At 43.2% G+C, this 20,930-nt stretch overlaps 1 protein-coding gene across 1 annotated transcript in view; it reads left to right on the top strand.

The window, feature by feature from the left end:
• Positions 1–5,737: 5,737 nt before the first annotated feature.
• The window catches only part of LOC146809745 (uncharacterized), a 66,998-nt gene continuing 51,805 nt past the window's right edge, over positions 5,738–20,930 (top strand). The window contains exons 1-3 of the mRNA XM_085614374.1: positions 5,738–5,763; positions 5,840–5,895; positions 5,980–6,035. Of these exons, the coding sequence (XP_085470500.1) occupies positions 6,019–6,035 (17 nt within the window). The 5' untranslated portion in view covers positions 5,738–5,763; positions 5,840–5,895; positions 5,980–6,018. The remainder of the gene's footprint in view (positions 5,764–5,839; positions 5,896–5,979; positions 6,036–20,930) is intronic.

Here is a 20,930-nt window from a genome sequence, read left to right as displayed (position 1 = left end):
TGTGAGAAGTTGGCCTGGTATATGATGCTCACTAGTTAAAGTGATCACCTTGTACCATGCCAAGCAACCCTTATGGTGTGGTTGTAAGTCAACCTTTTCGGACTAGCTGCCCTAGTGGTAGCGTAGGCTAAGCAGTCTTTGAGGCTAAACTCGTGAAGCGTGTTAAGCCAGCTGTTTTACCAAATGCAACCCCCTTTTATACCAATGAAAGGACACCACACAGATATATATTCAAAATATATATGTATTTATTTCTCAAAGTAACCCCTAGTCTCTTTATGAGCACAGGAGCACAAATCGTCAAACAAGATTACAGTAGAATACACAGAAGTTGCACTTTATATGGATAGGCCCTGGTGGCCGCTCGAACCATATACTAAAATAGTGGTATAAGTACCATGAACAGAAAAGGGAAAAGGCCTAGGGCCTCTAGAATCGCTGGGCCTACAAGGAGCTAACTTCAGTTAGTGACCAGGAGGTCCACGGGTGGCGTGTGCAGAGCAAATAGTCACACGCGTGCTCCCATAGGTTTCAATGGGTGCGTAAAAAGTACAAAGTTACTGCAAAGAGGATCTTCCGGATGGACTACGAACTCGAGATTTGGAACACAGGCACTAGAGATGTAATACTACACTTGGGCACAGGAGTGCCAGCTTTACCTCACCCACAGGAAGCGGGTGCATAGGCCTCGAAGTGCGTCGGGTTTCTTCTATCTGTTCCGTGGAGCCTGAAGATAAAGATGCTGCAGGCGGTCGGTCCGGGAGAGATGCAGTGGATCCAAGAGTGGATTGGAGATGTTGAAGACCTGTAAGCAGAGGGGACAGTGTTCACAGTCACTAGCCAGTGACCAGCGTGGCACCAGGTGGGTACCAGGCAATGTCGGGTGCAAACAGGAAGAAAGGTGTAGCTTGTCTCTGCAGCCACGTGGTCCCTGGAGGTCGACGACGTCCAGGAGTCGGTTCACGAGCTGTCCCACACAGGCTCTCGCTGTCGGCGACTTGATCGAAGCAAACAAGCCTTGGCAAAAGCAATTGTTGTAGGAGATGAAATAAGCTGATGGTTCTGACCAGCGAGGTCAGAAGGACTGCTCCTTTGGAGGGGAGCAAGGGCCAGTCTGGAGCAACCAGACCAGCGGTGTATTTTGTGAAGTTCGTCGCCAAGATGGCTACTAGCCAGCGGGCCAGCAACCGGTTAGGCGGGTCGAGTGGCAAAATGCAGAAGGGCCCCACGCAGATCGTGGAGATGCTGGAGGGCTCACCTTTGGTGCAGATGCTGCTCGAGGGTTGGGCTTCTCAGATCCCAAAGCACAACTTGGAGGGAGCCTCGGTTGTTGCACTTGTCAGCTTGTCGTGGTCGTTTCAAGATGGCTGGCTCCACGTGTCTCGGTGCCTCCACGGGTCTCCTCTTTTCAGGGACTGTGGATCGAGCGGTGAGAGGTCTGGAGGTCCAGGTCTTGTCAGTCTCTGGGCTCGGGCTCCGGCGGGAGGCGGCGGCAAAGCAGACGTTGATTCGCTGGATGGTGCTTGCGTTAGCAAGGTGGTCACTCCCTGACCACAGGGGAGATTTCCTTCAGTCTTCTGTGCAGCAGAATGTCGAAGTTCCCGTCTTCTTCTTAGTTTCAAGTTGATTCCAGGATGTCTGAAGTCTTAGGACACAGCTCCTACCTTTAAGCGGATTCTAGGGGCCGGACTACCTGCTAGGTCCCTCCCTATGGGTGGGACCAGGAAGGGGGGTGGTTACACCCCCAATCCTTTGTCCAGCACGCCCCAGGCCCGGGACTGGTGTGCCCCAGGACCGGTTTGAACTGGCATATGCACCGAGGCTCCTTGTGAGCCACAGGCATGTCTGGTTTCTTTCAAGCCCTACCTGACCAATACACAAAATCCTGTCTGGGGTGGTGCATGCACCTCCCCTGGCAGGAAACCCTTTGTCCACACCTCCCAAGCTGGAAGGACTCCCAGCAGCAGGAGGACAGACTTGTGTCTGTGGTGGCAGCATCCATTTTGTGGAGCTGAGGCTATGTCTAATTTTACCCGGGTTTCAGGTACTGTACATGTCGTGTCCCTCTAGAAGGGTGGAATGCTAACCCCGTCGCCAGAATTGGCGAGGGGTTAGTATTCCAATTCGTATGACACCTTACTCGACATGTTTTGATAAAGCCAAACCAAAGATAGCATTTAACCGCGAGGTTCATAATGCACTTAAGAGTATATGGTATGACGATATCTGGAAACAGTAGAAGGAAGTTGTTCCGACCACTGCAGACAGGCACAGCTCATGCCAGAGCACCATCTCACATGGAACCAAGCACTCTGCCTTCAGGATTGTTAAGGCCTGCCATAGGAGTGACTTATAGGTTACCAGGTGTCCCATTTAAGGTTAGGTATAGGTATACTACACCTAAGTAAGAGGTGATTACACCAACTTACCCCAGCTGAGTGATCAGCCAGTTGTGTCAAATTGTTAGGCCAAGCCTGGGGTGGCATAATACATGCTTCAGCCCCTGGCAGGCCTTGGGTACACCAATGCCCTGGGTACCTAGTGTACACTGGTACAGGGGCTGACAGGGTGATCCAACCAATTGGGTATGTACCTAGGGTACATGGAGTCCATTTTAAAGAGAGAACAGCCAGGCTGAGATCCTGAATAGCAGGATCTCAGGCCAACTAAGTCGAAAAACCAGCTAGACACTAGGCAAAAATTTGGGGGTAACCATAGTCAGATATCCACCTTCCTACAGGAACTCTGTGTATATGCGTTAGTATGCAAATCACTTGTTGAGCCTGTCATGTTTTGTGTATGTATGTTTCTTGTATTACAACTTGTGATTCTTGTGTTGTGTATAAGTGTATTTGTAAGTATACTTGCGTATGTCGGAGTATTATGTGAGTCACTTGCATATTGTGTTGTATCTATGCTAGTGCAGGTAGGTAGAGGCAGTTGTGCAGTTGTTATAGGCACAAGGGCATTTTTTTTTTTAATATGCTGAGTAGTAGCTAATGATGCTGATGGCTGTTGTGTATTTACAAGAGTACCTGCCTTTGATCTTCGGAGCGAATGTCTTTCAGTTTCTATGCGAGTTTTCAATTTGTGTGTGAAGAAATCTGTACATGCTTTAGTAGAATGCACATAAATATGCTTGTGTAATATGGCACTTGCATTTTTTTCTGCTATGAGCATTGCCTTATGTAGTGAATCTTTTTTAATTGTAATTATATCTATTGGAGTTAATTCATATGGTAAGTAATTACTATTGGGTCGCTTTAGACTATATGCCAGATTTGTAATGTACTGTATAAGCCCTTCAAATGATATTTGTATGGTAATACATGTTCCATTTGGGTGAGGCATTCCTGTGCTGTCGCGGCTATGTGAGTCAAATACAAAGTATGAATTTTCACTGTGCATAATAGCTATAACATACATATCCATGCAAAGTAAAACAACGCAATGCAAATTTAGTGCAGCTCTCAATACTGTTTGCATATTTGGCGAAGATGGGTCAAACTGTTTCAGTATATCCCCATAAGAAGGTTGTTTAAGCTTAAGCGAATAGATAGTGTCATTGTGTTGTATATAATTTGGTAAATCATCAGGATGCATAAGGTGTTCTTGATTTATGGAATGCATATCTATATATAAAGCATCCCCCAAGTCCATAATGGCATGTAAATCTTCTACAGTCCATGTATTAGCAGGTCTGTAGCAATTGTGTATGATTGCAAATGTGCTGTTTGGCAAACATTGTTTGCCCCGCGAAGTAGGAGAAAATTTGTTATGCCCTTGATGATAAGCTGCTTGCAGTATTTCCATGATATTAATTGTGACACAGAAATAATGTTCAAATAAACTGCCGGCCCTAAACTACCTATTATATGTCTGTATTGTAGTGTTCTCTTTATGCTGTATTTTAGTGTTGTAAGTATCTTGTATCGACTATATATCTGTATGATTATATACAAGCATAATGCTAACTAGCATATATTAATATTTATATACACCTTCAAACTCTTCTGAGTATTTACTATTTAGTTGTGTAGGTAGACAAGTCTTATGCAACTTTCCTTGTGCTGCTAATAATAGTAAGTAATAAACAGATGCTGTTCAGCCAACTGATTTGTGTAAAATAGGTTAGATGTATACCGTAGTCAATTTATGCTATATGCATAGGATTTTCAAATGAATAGAAGTGTTTTCTATGCACGCATTGGGTGTGTGTTTATATACGTTTGTAGTGTTTCCACGAATGGTCTGCTTTAAGCAAAGCTCAGTGTTTATTAAATAGCCCGTGAATGATATTTACGAATTTGCAAGCACTAGACTTTATAATCTGCCTATAGCTATAGAAAATCGAGGTTATGCATGCCCAAAACAATGAGTATGTTTCCAAAAGTATATATATATATTCTAATGATCCCTACTAATTTGTTTTCAGCATAGGCTGATGGGTCAACAATATATTAAGATACTTTCACCTTGATGTCTTGATAAGGAATGAGCAACTTGCCACAGTGATCTATGGAAGAATAAAAACAAGTATTAATGGTGACTTAGCATATTAATATACAGTAAGTTGCCAAATGTAACGAAATTAGGAAAGCATTTGTAGTAATGTCAGATTTAGTACTGAGAAAAGTTTCGCATAGAGTGTATTATAGTATACATAGTTAAGTATGTAGTAAACATTGCTTAGTAGAGGTTTATAAAGTTGGTGGATGTAATAAAAGAAAAACATACTTAGAAAATGTATTCAAAAGAGTAATACAGATGTAATAATACGTAGATGGTTTGTAGTGTAAGGTTTCTGTAGAGTATGCTAGAAAAAGTGTTGGGAAATGTAGTATAGTGTAGATAATGTGTAGCCAATAAAGTGTACATCGAGAATGTGTAGCAGAATGTCAAGAAAAGAGTAGTAGAGTGTTGTTTTCAGAGTAAAATATTGAAATAGTAGTCTGAGCAAAGAGAAACAGTAAGGTACAAAAAAAAACGGTGAGAAAAGTTGGCAGTGCTTCACGTAATTCACTCCATGGTAGTATGCAGCATGGGAGCATGCAACATAATGGCGCACGCGCTATGGCACATGTGCTAAGTCACAGGGGCTAAGTCACACGCGCTAAGTAACACGCGCCAAGCCACATGTGTCAAGTCACACAATGAGTGTGTGCTGTAGAGAGTAGATGGAAGAGAGTGTGAATGAGAATGTGCGCTAAAGAGTGTGTAGTACAGAATGTGTAATGGAGAACGCATGGTGTAAAATGCATAGTGGGGAGTGTGTGCTATTACTGTTGAAAACAGAGATAGGAAAAGGAAAAAATTGCCCAAAAAGTTGACAGTGCCTCACGTAAGTAACCCATTGGAGTTTGCAGATTGATTCTCACCTGCATGCTCACTTTCTCATCATCAGCTATTGTCAACTGGCCTCTTTGAATGCTAGCCAGCTATTGTAGAAGAGGTTTGTTTCCCCAAACAGGCCCCACCCTTTTCAGATTCAGGGGCGTCTTTTTTTGCTACTTTTCTCTTTTGGCAGCCTGACCCATCTTTGCTGGTGGGCGTGTTTTTTTTTTTTATCTTTGCCCTTTTCAGGCTCATTTTTATGTCTGTGGCTGTGAGGCAAAGTCTTCCTGAAGCAGTATGGTAAGCAATGTTTTATGCTTTTTGTTGTTTTGTTGTTTGCTTGCTTTTTATCTAACTTTATCTTTGTTTCTAGGGCTTCAGCGGTCTGGGTCGTTCCGGTGCAGCGGCGTGCAGGGAGCGCTTTCCCCGGTAAGTATGGTGCTGTTTGTGGGACTTAGGTAAGGCATATTGTTAGTAACTCTGTTTTTTTTCTGTTTGTTTACAGGGCTTTAGCGGTCTGGGTCATTCCGGTGCAGAGGCATACATGGAGCGCTTTCCCCGGTAAGTATGGTGGTGTTTGCAGGACTTAGGTAAGGCATATTGTACGTTTTGTAACTAACTCTGTGTTTCTCTGTTTGTTTACAGGGCTTCAGCGTTCTGGGGCGCTCCGGGGGAGAGGCGTACATGGAGCGCTTTCCCCGGTATGTATGGTGCTGTTTGGGCTATGCATCTAGTAAAAAAAGCAAGCATTAGCTACGATGTATATAGAGGTGTGCCTAAAAATGTGTGCAGTAGAGTACGTGTATTTAGAGTACGTGTATTGAGAGGGCGTGGGGAAAGAGGGTGTGGGGAAAGAGGCCGTAGCAAAAGAGGGCGTGGGAAAGAGGGCGTGGGAAAGAGGGCGTGGGAAAGAGGGCGTGGGAAAGAGGGCGTGGGAAAGAGGGCGTGGAAAAGAGGGCATGGGAAAGAGGGCATAGGAAAGAGGGCGCGGGAAAGAGGGCGTGGGAAAGAGGGCGTGGGAAAGAGGGCGCGGGAAAGAGGGCACGGGAAAGAGGGTGCGGGAAAGAGGGCGCGGGAAAGAGGGCGCGGGAAAGAGGGCACGGGAAAGAGGGCGCGGGAAAGAGGGCGCGGGAAAGAGGGCGCAGGAAAGAGGGCGCAGGAAAGAGGGCGTAGGAAAGAGGGCGCAGGAAAGAGGGCGCGGGAAAGAGGGCGCGGGAAAGAGGGCGCGGGAAAGAGGGCATATAAAGAAATAAAGTCTATTAATGGTGAAAACATTGAGGTAGCTAAAGAAAAAAGTTGCAAAAAAGGTTGACAGTGCCTTACATAAGTAACACCATTGGATTTTGCAGATTGGTTCTCGCGTGCATGCTCACTTTCTCATCATTAGCTATTGCCAACAAATAGGCTGAAAGTGTGAAAAATGAAGGGGAAAAAAAAGTGAGAATAAAGAAGAGACAGTATGTAGTATACATGAAGGAGTAGAGAGAGCAGTAAGAGTAGTGTATGTAGTGTTTGCCTGATAGTAAAGGATAGGAGTGAGGATAAGAAAGGTAGTAGAGTTGTAAGCATTAGCTATGGTGCATGTAGAGGAGATTTGTATTAAAATTTGCACAGTAGGTAGTATGTTAAAGCACATGCCAAAAGATAGCGTGTAGGAAAGTGTGTGGCATAGAGTGTGTGGCAGAGAGCCTGTGGTAAAGAGCTTGTGGTACAGAGAGTGCCATAGAGGCTGTAACTAGAGTGCGTGCAACAGAGCCCATGCACCATACTGTCATATGCGCTAAGTTACACGCGCTAAGTTACACACGCTAAGTCACACGCGCTAAGCCACATGTGTCAAGTTACACGATGAGTGTACTGTAGAGAGTGGATGGAAGAGAGTGTGAATGAGAATGTGCGCTAAAGAGTGTGTGGTGTGGAGTGTGTTTTGGAGAATGCATGGTGTAAAATGCATGGTGGGGAGTGTGCGCTATTACTGTTGAAAACAGGGATAGGAAAAGGAAAAACTTGCAGAAAAAGTTGACAGAGCCTCACGTAAGTAACACCATTGGAGTTTGCAGATTGGTTCTCACCTGCATGCTCACTTTCTCATCATCAGCTATTGTCAACTCATAGGTTTAAAGTATGAAAAAGCAAGGGAAACAAAGAGGAGTATAAAGAAGAGGCAGAGTGTAGTAGACATAAAGGAGTAGCGAGAGGAGTAAGAGTAATGTATGTAGTGTACAAATAATAAAGGATAGTAGTGAGGATAATAAAGGCAGTAGAGATGTAAGCATTAGCTGTGGCGTATGCTGAGGAGATGTACATAAAAATGTGTACAACAGGTAGTATGGTAAAGAGTATGTAAAATCATAGTGCGTGAGAGCGTGTGACAGAGCGTGCGCAACAGAGCGTGCGCAACAGAGCGCGTGCAACAGAGCGCGTGCAACAGAGCGCGTTCAACAGAGCGCGTGCAACAGAGCGCGTGCAACATAATGTCACACGCGCTAAGTTACACGCGCTAAGTTACACGCGCTAAGTCACACAATGAGTGTGCTGTAGAGAGTGGATGGAAGAGAGTGTGAATGAGAATGTGCGCTAAAGAGTGTGTGGTGTGGAATGTGTTTTGGAGAATGCATGGTGTAAAATGCATGGTGGGGAGTGTGTGCTATTACTGCTGAAAACAGGGATAGGAAAAGGAAAAACTTGCAGAAAAAGTTGACAGAGCCTCACGTAAGTAACACCATTGGAGTTTGCAGATTGGTTCTCACCTGCATGCTCACTTTCTCATCATCAGCTATTGTCAACTTATAGGTTGAAAGTATGAAAAAGCAAGGGAAACAAAGAGGAGAATAAAGAAGAGGCAGTGTGTAGTATACATAAAGGAGTAGCGAGAGGAGTAAGAGTAATGTATGTAGTGTACAAATAATAAAGGATAGTAGTGAAGATAAAGGCAGTAGAGATGTAAGCATTAGCTGTGGTGCATGTAGAGGAGATGTACATAAAAATGTGTACAACAGGTAGTATGGTAAAGAGTATGTAAAATCAGTGCGTGAGAGAGCGTGTGACAGAGCACTTACAATAGAGCGCGTGCAACAGAGCGCGTGCAACAGAGCGCATGCAACATAATGTCACACGTGCTAAGTTACACGCGCTAAGTTACACGCGCTAAGTCACACAAGCAGTGTGTATGTAGAGAGTGGATGGAAGGGAGCATCAAGGAGAAAGTGGGCAAAAGAGTGCATGGTATGGAATGTGTAACGGAGAATGCATGATGTAAAGTGGATGAGGAGGAGTGTGTGTGAAAGACTATAGTTAAGCCGGTAATAAAGAGTGTTGAAAATAGGGTGTAAGAGAGGCTTAGGATAGGAAATGTGTTGCATTTTGTGATTGGTACAGAGTGTGCATAGCAATGAGTGTGCGTAGTAAATAGAGTGTATAGTCCAGAGTATGCTTAGTATAGCCTATGCATAGCATAGAGTGCACATAAGGAAGAGTGCATATTACAGAGAGCATATTAATGCAAATGCATGTAAGAAATTATGTTTGAAAGAGTATGTAGTACAGAGTACGTAGCATGCCTGCGTGATATAGTGTGTAAGATACTAGATGTAGGTTATGAAGTATAGAAGAATGTTTAGTGTAGTGTTTATAGACCGCTAGGAGTGTCTTGCAGAATAAGAGGGCTAACATAAAAATGGCATCTTTGTTTGCAGTGTAATATGCGGAATAACTTACTGTGTCCTAGTGGAAAGTAGGCTTATTGGAGTTGCTAAAAAGAATGGCTGGACTCCTTTTCTCCCTGCATTAGCAATGAGAGCACCCAAAAAAGGTAGTTAGTATACCCTTAAGACTCCAGATTGGCATACACTTATGTGAGCTGCTAGTAAAAAGCAGTATGCAAATGGGATTGCTAAAACCGATCCCATAATTGCCGTAGCTTTAATTATACGTATTGTGTTTTCACAGCCCTATGCCTTGTGTGCTTTGACTTTGAGCATCCTGGCTACTCTATTCACAAGATGTGCTACTTTGTTGCACTAAACGTTTCAGGATGCGCGGTATGGAGCATATATATGCAGTATGCAAAAAACTGTCAATGCAGCACTTAATTGCCAAGCAGTACATTACATTTTTAAGCTATAAAGGATACGTTCAGAATGAAAAAATGCATTGTATTGCGAAGCGTGATTGCAAAAAAACAATTGCGCAGTAATATCTGCATTACTGCGGGTAATACATACATCAAGGGCAATGTCTGTACAGCAAACAATGAAATTAAGTAACCAATGAGAATCAATGAAATTATTTTAAAAAGGATACCGAGTCCCGCAAGCGTAAGTTGTGAAACCCCTCCCACCCCCCCAAAAGGATAACAAACATCACACATTAAAATGCCACTGCTAGTATAAGGATAAGCTCCCCCCCCCCCTTTTGGCCCCCTCATCACACACTTGTTTCAGTTGGATAAATTAGCATAGAAGCCTCACAGAGTCAATAAGGTAAATACGCGTTTTAGATGGAACATATAAGTAAACAATGTAACCTGAAAGCATATGCAAAGAAGCCCAAAAGGAAGATGGTAAATGTATTCAAATGTAAAGCATGGCGAATAGAAATGAAGGCAAATCTATTGAATGCGCGCACCATAGCTGCAATCGTAGGCAAAAAGTGAGATACAAAAGTAGACATGCGCAACAAAACACTTGACAGAAACGTTTAGCATCACGAAACACATTTTGGCAACAAAAGTGAAACAGTTGTAACACATGTAACGAACAGTAGCAAGCGCATTAAAATTCAAAGGCTGCTAAATTTGTATATTAGCGTATAATTGTAGATCACTGGCAACAGTAGCAAGTTTGTAATGCAAACGAGGCTAAAGTATCTTATGCAGAGAGTGCTTCAGTAAGGATGAAATACACGCAAACGAAAGCAAAGTGTTACCGTGTTGAGGCTAGTATTAGCGGTGAAAGCAAAAGCAGCAAGTCAATGTACTGCGCGTGCGGTTTCCTTTAAAAGTAGGACTAATATGTTAGGCAAGCAGTTCGGATCAAAGGTAAAAAAATGGCGGCATCTAAACGTAACGCTTGCAAGACACCAAACTAATTCCCATAATTTTAAAGCAAAACAAGTTGGCAAAGATGCAAGCTGTAAAGCTACTATACTACAAATGCGATAAACACTTTTCTAGAAATTCGAGGCATTTATTTAAAAAAATTGAATGCACAAGCGTATCCCAATTGCTATGTTAGAAGTTACGTACCTTTTTGCAACAGAGATAGTTCAGCTCGCAATGTATAGTGGATTAGGTTGACCCACGAAATGTCTAGAATGGCTGCTCTTCCAGTTCAGGTCCAGGAAAAGAGAAATAAAGGTGAGTTAATTAAAATGAAATCCAAAAGGTAAACAGCGATTCGAAAGCAAAAGGCATTCTAAGTTGTGTTTTAACAAATAATTGTACGATCCCTGACAACAGTATCAAGTCTGAAATGCAAACCAGGGGAAAGTCTATTATGCAGAGAGCGCTTCACTAAGTATGCAATACACGGGAAACGATAGCAAAGCGGTACCGTAATGTATATAGTAATAACGGCGAACACAAAAACCAGCAAGGTAATGTGGTGTGCGTGCGTGCCCCTCCTAAATTCTGTCAAATATTTGTTAGCAAGTGATTTCGTTTTAAAAGAAAGTAATCGCGGCTTTGAAAATTAAAGGCAGCAAGATACCAAACGATGGCGAAGCGGTACCGTAATGTATATAGTAATAGCGGCGAAAGCAAAAACAGCAAGGTAATGTGGTGTGCGTGCGTGTCCCTTCTAAATTCTGCCCAATATATGCTAGCAAATTATTTCGTTGCAAATTTAAAAGAGCGCGGCTTGGAAAAGTAAAAGCATCAAGATACCAAGCGAACTTCGTTAACTAAAAAGCGCATAACATGTTTGCAAAGGTTAACATCGTAAAACAACTGCACTTGAAAAACACGATAGAAAACGTTCAATGAGTTTATTTTAAAAACGGCAATACAATTGAAGTTGCTTACCTTTTAGCAATAGAGATAGTTTAGCTCGTACCGGATGACATTGACCCAAGAAATGTTTTCGAAGGAAAGGGGAGTTACTTTAAATGAATAACAATAGAGAAGTAACACTTGTTTACGAACAGCGCGTGTCTGAAATGTTGGTGTCTAGCCGTATGCTAATGTTTGGGTGGGGGGCTCCCATGGAAGGATGAAAGGAATGTCTGCCTGAGAGTGTGTGCTATTGTTAGTGGGGAGGTGTGAATTCCGTGCAAATTGAATGTGAAAGCATGCATGGAACAGATAGCGATGCAGTAAAAGGAAACGCGGCTCCAACCTGTCTGACAGTGTACAAAGGTGTTTTCAAAGGGAATTCAACGCAAATGCGCTGTAAAGCTAAAACCTACTCCAAGAATACTAGACATTATAAATACAGGCAAATAACGAAAATAAGTAAAGAAACTTACCTTTAGATGCCTAACCTAAGACCCGCAAACAGAATTATACCTACAGAGTAAAGCACTTTAAGCACGATGCTGCACGGGAACGGCAAGCCCGAGGAAGTCCCTGTAAAAAACAAAAAAAAAAAATGTCAAAGTGAAATACGATTCAGACAAGATGTCTTAATAAAGACCCGCAAACAGCAACATACATACCGGCTAAAGCAATCTTTGCACGACGCTGCCCAGGGACGGGTCGGACCGGGGAATCCCTGTAAAAAAAACAGTAAAAATAAAGCGTTAGATAAGGGACAGACAAGATGCCTTACTACAGACCCGCCAAACGCATCATACATACCCATGGAAAGCACTCCAAGCACGTTGCTTCCCGGGAACGGCCCGGAGAGGTGCATACCTGTAAAAAACCAGAAAGAAATTTAGTTAGGTAACAAAATGAGGCAATGCCCAGAAAAGAAAAAAAAAAGTCGAGTTACCTGTTTGTAACTGCGTTCCGCCTACCGTGCGATCTGGAAAAGACTGTCACACTCCCACAACAGCAGATTCATTAAAAAAACGTGCTCCACCCTCACGTAATCACATATAGAATTGCACAAAATACACGTGACAGTACTTCCGTCACAAAACCTGTATTACTATCAAATAAACAGCCTAAGATCCAACAAAAAATAAGAAAATACATCGAAAAAAAGTCCAGTATCGATAACTCACAAACATTATAATCACAGCAAAAGTAATTTCAAATAGAACATAAGACGTATAAAATATTCCCACTTACCTGTTTGTAGCTGCGTCCCGCCTACCGTGCGATCTGGAAAAGACTTCACACTCCCACAACAGCAGATTCATCAAAAAAACGTGCCCCACCCTCACGTAATCACATATTGAATTGCACACAATACACGTGACAGTACTTTCGTTACAAAACCTGTATTACTATCAAATAAACAGTCTAAGATCCACCAATAAATAAGAAAATACATCGAAAAAAATTACAGTATAGATAACTCACAAACATTATAATCACAGCAAAAGTAATTTCAAATAGAACATAAGACGTATAAAATATTCCCACTTACCTGTTTGTAGCTGCGTCCCGCCTACCGTACGATCTGGAAAAGACTGTCACACTCCCACAACAGCAGATTCATCAAAAAAACGTGCCCCACCCTCACGTAATCACATATTGAATTGCACACAATACACATGACAGTACTTCCGTTACAAAACCTGTATTACTATCAAAGAAACAGTCTAAGATCCAACAATAAATAAGAAAATACATCGAAAAAAATTACAGTATAGATAACTCACAAACATTATAATCACAGCAAAAGTAATTTCAAATAGAACATAAGACGTATAAAATATTCCCACTTACCTGTTTGTAGCTGCGTCCCGCCTACCGTGCGATCTGGAAAAGACTGACACACTCCCACAACAGCAGATTCATCAAAAAAACGTGCCCCACCCTCACGTAATCACATATTGAATTGCACACAATACACGTGACAGTACTTTCGTTACAAAACCTGTATTACTATCAAATAAACAGTCTAAGATCCAACAATAAATAAGAAAATACATCGAAAAAAATTACAGTATAGATAACTCACAAACATTATAATCACAGAAAAAGTAATTTCAAATAGAACATAAGACGTATAAAATATTCCCACTTACCTGTTTGTAGCTGCGTCCCGCCTACCGTGTGATCTGGAAAAGACTGTCACACTCCCACAACAGCAGATTCATCAAAAAAACGTGCCCCACCCTCACGTAATCACATATTGAATTGCACACAATACACGTGACAGTACTTCCGTTACAAAACCTGTATTACTATCAAAGAAACAGTCTAAGATCCAACAATAAATAAGAAAATACATAGAAAAAAATTACAGTATAGATAACTCACAAACATTATAATCACAGCAAAAGTAATTTCAAATAGAACATAAGACGTATAAAATATTCCCACTTACCTGTTTGTAGCTGCGTCCCGCCTACCGTGCAATCTGGAAAAGACTGTCACACTCCCACAACAGCATATTCATCAAAAAAACGTGCCCCACCCTCACGTAATCACATATTGAATTGCACACAATACACGTGACAGTACTTTCGTTACAAAACCTGTATTACTATCAAATAAACAGTCTAAGATCCAACAATAAATAAGAAAATACATCGAAAAAATTACAGTATAGATAACTCACAAACATTATAATCACAGCAAAAGTAATTTCAAATAGAACATAAGACGTATAAAATATTCCCACTTACCTGTTTGTAGCTGCGTCCCGCCTACCGTGCGATCTGGAAAAGACTGTCACACTCCCACAACAGCAGATTCATCAAAAAAACATGCCCCACCCTCACGTAATCACATATTGAATTGCACACAATACACGTGACAGTACTTTCGTTACAAAACCTGTATTACTATCAAATAAACAGTCTAAGATCCAACAATAAATAAGAAAATAGTTCGAAAAAAATTACAGTATAGATAACTCACAAACATTATAATCACAGCAAAAGTAATTTCAAATAGAACATAAGACGTATAAAATATTCCCACTTACCTGTTTGTAGCTGTGTCCCGCCTACCGTGCGATCTGGAAAAGACTGTCACACTCCCACAACAGCAGATTCATCCCAAAAACGTGCCCCCCCCTCACGTAATCACATATTGAATTGCACACAATACACGTGACAGTACTTTCGTTACAAAACCTGTATTACTATCAAATAAACAGTCTAAGATCCAACAATAAATAAGAAAATACATCGAAAAAAATTACAGCATCGATAACTCACAAACATTATAATCACAGTAAAAGTAATTTCAAATAGAACATAAGACGTATAAAAGATTCACACTTACCTGTTTGTAACTGCGTTCCGCCTACCGTGTGATCTGGAAAAGACTGTCACACTCCCACAACAGCAGATTCTTTAACAAAAAACGTGCCCCACCCTCCCGTAATCACATATTGAGTTGCACACAATACACGTGACAGTACTTTCGTTACAAAACACCCGTATTACTATCAAACAAACAGCCTAAAAATCAACAATAGCTAATAACATACAGCGAAAAAAATATCGATAAATTACGAACATTATAATCACAGCAAAAGTAATTTCAAATAGAACATATAACGTATAAAATAATTCCACTTACCTGTCTGTAGCTGCGTCCCGCCTACCGTGCGATCTGGAAAAGACTGACACACTCCCACAACAGCAGATTCATCAAAAAAACGTGCCCCACCCTCACGTAATCACATATTGAATTGAACACAATACACGTGACAGTACTTTCGTTACAAAACACCTGTATTACTATCAAATAAACAGCATAAGATCCAACAATAACTAAGAAAATACATCGAAACAAATTACAGTATCAATAAATCACAAACATTATAATCACAGCAAAAGTAATTTCAAAGAGAACATAAAACGTATGAAGCACTTCCACTTCCCTGTCTGTAGCTGCGTCCCGCCTACCGTGCGATCTGGAAAAGACTGTCACACTCCCACAACAGCAGATTCATGAAAAAAACGTGCCCCACCCTCACGTAATCACATATTGAATTGCACACAATACACGTGACAGTACTTTCGTTACAAAACACCTGTATTACTATCAAACAAACAGCCTAAAAATCAACAATAGCTAATAAGAGCTGTAACTTACCTTGAGACGAGGCTACTCACAATTGTAAAAAAGATACAAAACACTACGAAAACAGAGACATAACAGACAATTAGAAATAAAACATAGACATATTATATTTACCTCCCAATTACTCGTCAAAAGAACATTAAACGTATACAAAACATTCACTTACCTGTTTGTAGCTCTCTTCCGCCTACTGTAGCATCGGGAAAACAATCAACAGTCGACAACAGCAGATTCACAAGAAACCGTGGCCCACCCCCCCCCCAAAATACACAACACTTTCGACAAAAAAAAAAACCTGCTATACTAACAAAAACATGACAACGAAAAGTACATAAAGATACAACGTAAAACACTACCCAAATTAATAATTACATGAAATAATTAAAAATCGCGTACTCTTACCTAATAGCCGAAGGTACGCCGCTGAACCGGAACGACTCAGACCGCTGAAGCCCTGTAAATAAACAGAAAAAAAAACAGAGTTACTTACAAAACGTACATTATGCCTTACCTAAGTCCTGCAAATACCTCCATACTTACCGGGGAAAGCGCTCCCTGGACGCCGCTGCACCGGAACGACCCACACCGCTGAAGCCCTGTAAAGAAACTGAAAAAAAACCAGAGTTACTTACAAAACATAGAGGATGCCTTACCCGAGTCCCGCAAACAGCAACATACTTACCGGGGAAAGCACTCCCTGCAGCCGCTGCACCGGAACGACCCAGACCGGAGAAGCCCTGTAAACAAACACAAAAAAACAGACTTACTTACAAAACGTACAATATACCTTACCTAACTCCCGCAAACACCACCATACTTACCGAGGAAAGCGCTCCCTGCACGCCGCAGCACCGGAACGACCCACACCGCTGAAGCCCTGTAAAGAAACAGAAAAAAACCCAAAGTTACTTACAAAACATACAATATGCCTTACCTAAGTCCTGCAAATACCTCCATGCTTACCGGGGAAAGCGCTCCCTGGACGCCGCTGCACCGGAACGACCCACACCGCAGAAGCCCTGTAAAGAAACAGAAAAAAAACAGAGTTACTTACAAAACATAGAGGATGCCTTACCCGAGTCCCGCAAACACCACCATACTTACCGAGGAAAGCGCTCCCTGCACGCCGCAGCACCGGAACGACCCACACCGCTGAAGCCCTGTAAAGAAACAGAAAAAAAACAGAGTTACTTACAAAACGTACAATATGCCTTACCTAAGTCCCGCAAATACCTCCATACTTACCGGGGAAAGCGCTCCCTGGACGCCGCTGCACCGGAACGACCCACACCTCTGAAGCCCTGTAAAGAAACAGAAAAAAAAACAGAGTTACTTAAAAAACATAGAGGATGCCTTACCCGAGTCCCGCAAACACCACCATACTTACCGAGGAAAGCGCTCCCTGCACGCCGCAGCACCGGAACGACCCACACCGCTGAAGCCCTGTAAAGAAACAGAAAAAAAACCAGAGTTACTTACAAAACGTACAATATGCCTTACCTAAGTCCCGCAAATACCTCCATACTTACTGGGGAAAGCGCTCCCTGGACGCCGCTGCACCGGAACGACCCACACCGCTGAAGCCCTGTAAAGAAACAGAAAAAAAACCAGAGTTACTTAAAAAACATAGAGGATGCCTTACCCGAGTCCCGCAAACACCACCATACTTACCGGGGAAAGCGCTCCCTGCACGCCGCTGCACCGGAACGACCCAGACCGGAGAAGCCCTGTAAACAAACACAAAAAAACAGACTTACTTACAAAACGTACAATATACCTTACCTAACTCCCGCAAACACCACCATACTTACCGGGCAAAGCGCTCCCTGCACGCCGCTGCACCGTAACGACCCAGACCGGAGAAGCCCTGTAAACAAACACAAAAAAACAGACTTACTTACAAAACGTACAATATACCTTACCTAACTCCCGCAAACACCACCATACTTACTGAGGAAAGCGCTCCCTGCACGCCGCAGCACCAGAACGACCCACACCGCTGAAGCCCTGTAAAGAAACAGAAAAAAAACCAGAGTTACTTACAAAACGTACAATATGCCTTACCTAAGTCCCACAAATACCTCCATACTTACCGGGGAAAGCGCTCCCTGCACGCCGCTGCACCGGAACGACCCAGACCGGAGAAGCCCTGTAAAAAAAAAAAAACAGAGTTACTTACAAAACGTACTAGATACCTTACATAAGTCCCGCAAACACCACCATACTTACCGAGGAAAGCGCTCCCTGCACGCCGCAGCACCGTAACAAAACAAACCAGGGAAACAACGGGGAAGCCCTGTAACAAAGAAACATAGACAAAGTTGGATACAAAGCAAGAAAACAATAACAAACATACATAAAAAAAAAACCTCGCTTACCAGACAGCTCCGGGAAGCCTTCGCCTCACAGCAACAGACACGAAATGACCGTGGAAAGAGTAAAAACAACCAAAAAAAAACACGCCCACCAGCGGAAAAAGGGGCCGGCCGGCGATAATTAGACTTCTTGAAAAAAACACGCCCCCCGATCCGAAAAGGACGGGGCCTAATCGGAATGACGGACCTCTTCTCCAATGGCTGGCCAGCATTCAAGAGGCCAGCCAATGGAGAAGAGGGGAGAAGAGAGGCGGGTTCAAACCCCTCTTCTCCAAGTCATTAAATCTCGCAAGCGAGACTGCGCAAGCGCAGCCTTCGCTAGCCGAGACCTAAAGATTTTCACGAGGTACAGTCACTGTTTTACTGAAAACATAGCCTTTGAAAGCACCGTAAACATTACAACAATCATTTGGCACTTTTCTCCCGGCAGCCTATTTATAATGTGTGCAACCTATCTTTTACTGTGTGTGTCTATTCTGCTCTAGTATCTTCCTCACAAACTCACAACTGCCTTCTATTTTTGCCCTCTCATATTCCTTCTCCCCAACCCTATTCTTCTCTAACCATTCATTTCTCCCTGTCACTCACACACACCTCTCTTTAAACCCTCTTTCGCTCTCGCAGAAGCCCTGTAAAGAAACAGAAAAAAAAACAGAGTTACTTACAAAACATAGAGGATGCCTTACCCGAGTCCCGCAAACACCACCATACTTACCGAGGAAAGCGCTCCCTGCACGCCGCAGCACCGGAACGACCCACACCGCTGAAGCCCTGTAAAGAAACAGAAAAAAAACAGAGTTACTTAAAAAACATAGAGGATGCCTTACCCGAGTCCCGCAAACACCACCATACTTACCGAGGAAAGCGCTCCCTGCACGCCGCAGCACCGGAACGACCCACACCGCTGAAGCCCTGTAAAGAAACAGAAAAAAAAACAGAGTTACTTACAAAACGTACAATATGCCTTACCTAAGTCCCGCAAATACCTCCATACTTACCGGGGAAAGCGCTCCCTGGACGCCGCTGCACCGGAACGACCCACACCGCTGAAGCCCTGTAAAGAAACAGAAAAAAAACCAGAGTTACTTAAAAAACATAGAGGATGCCTTACCCGAGTCCCGCAAACACCACCATACTTACCGGGGAAAGCGCTCCCTGCACGCCGCTGCACCGGAACGACCCAGACCGGAGAAGCCCTGTAAACAAACACAAAAAAACAGACTTACTTACAAAACGTACAATATACCTTACCTAACTCCCGCAAACACCACCATACTTACCGGGCAAAGCGCTCCCTGCACGCCGCTGCACCGTAACGACCCAGACCGGAGAAGCCCTGTAAACAAACACAAAAAAACAGACTTACTTACAAAACGTACAATATACCTTACCTAACTCCCGCAAACACCACCATACTTACTGAGGAAAGCGCTCCCTGCACGCCGCAGCACCAGAACGACCCACACCGCTGAAGCCCTGTAAAGAAACAGAAAAAAAACCAGAGTTACTTACAAAACGTACAATATGCCTTACCTAAGTCCCAAAAATACCTCCATACTTACCGGGGAAAGCGCTCCCTGCACGCCGCTGCACCGGAACGACCCAGACCGGAGAAGCCCTGTAAAAAAAAAAAACAGAGTTACTTACAAAACGTACTAGATACCTTACATAAGTCCCGCAAACACCACCATACTTACCGAGGAAAGCGCTCCCTGCACGCCGCTGCACCGTAACAAAACAAACCAGGGAAACAACGGGGAAGCCCTGTAACAAAGAAACAAAGACAAAGTTGTATACAAAGCAAGAAAACAATAACAAACATACATTAAAAAAAAACCTCGCTTACCAGACAGCTCCGGGAAGCCATCGCCTCACAGCAACAGACACGAAATGACCGTGGAAAGAGTGAAAACAACCAAAAAAAAACACGCCCACCAGCGGAAAAAGGGGCCGGCCGGCGATAATTAGACTTCTTGAAAAAAACACGCCCCCCGATCCGAAAAGGACGGGGCCTAATCGGAATGACGGACCTCTTCTCCAATGGCTGGCCAGCATTCAAGAGGCCAGCCAATGGAGAAGAGGGGAGAAGAGAGGCGGGTTCAAACCCCTCTTCTCCAAGTCATTAAATCTCGCAAGCGAGACTGCGCAAGCGCAGCCTTCGCTAGCCGAGACCTAAAGATTTTCACGAGGTACAGTCACTGTTTTACTGAAAACATAGCCTTTGAAAGCACCGTAAACATTACAACAATCATTTGGCACTTTTCTCCCGGCAGCCTATTTATAATGTGTGCAACCTATCTTTTACTGTGTGTGTCTATTCTGCTCTAGTATCTTCCTCACAAACTCACAACTGCCTTCTATTTTTGCCCTCTCATATTCCTTCTCCCCAGCCCTATTCTTCTCTAACCATTCATTTCTCCCTGTCACTCACACACACCTCTCTTTAACCCCTCTTTCGCTCTCGCAGAAGCCCTGTAAAGAAACAGAAAAAAAAACAGAGTTACTTACAAAACATAGAGGATGCCTTACCCGAGTCCCGCAAACACCACCATACTTACCGAGGAAAGCGCTCCCTGCACGCCGCAGCACCGGAACGACCCACACCGCTGAAGCCCTGTAAAGAAACAGAAAAAAAACAGAGTTACTTAAAAAACATAGAGGATGCCTTACCCGAGTCCCGCAAACACCACCATACTTACCGAGGAAAGCGCTCCCTGCACGCCGCAGCACCGGAACGACCCACACCGCTGAAGCCCTGTAAAGAAACAGAAAAAAAAACAGAGTTACTTACAAAACGTACAATATGCCTTACCTAAGTCCCGCAAATACCTCCATACTTACCGGGGAAAGCGCTCCCTGGACGCCGCTGCACCGGAACGACCCACACCGCTGAAGCCCTGTAAAGAAACAGAAAAAAAACCAGAGTTACTTAAAAAACATAGAGGATGCCTTACCCGAGTCCCGCAAACACCACCATACTTACCGGGGAAAGCGCTCCCTGCACGCCGCTGCACCGGAACGACCCAGACCGGAGAAGCCCTGTAAACAAACACAAAAAAACAGACTTA

The sequence above is a fragment of the Triturus cristatus genome, chromosome 7 (assembly GCF_964204655.1).
Source record: "Triturus cristatus chromosome 7, aTriCri1.1, whole genome shotgun sequence".
NCBI classification, from domain to species: Eukaryota; Metazoa; Chordata; class Amphibia; order Caudata; family Salamandridae; genus Triturus; species Triturus cristatus.
The sequence above is the reverse complement of the archived record's forward strand: the minus strand, read 5'-3'. Positions and strand labels throughout refer to the sequence as shown.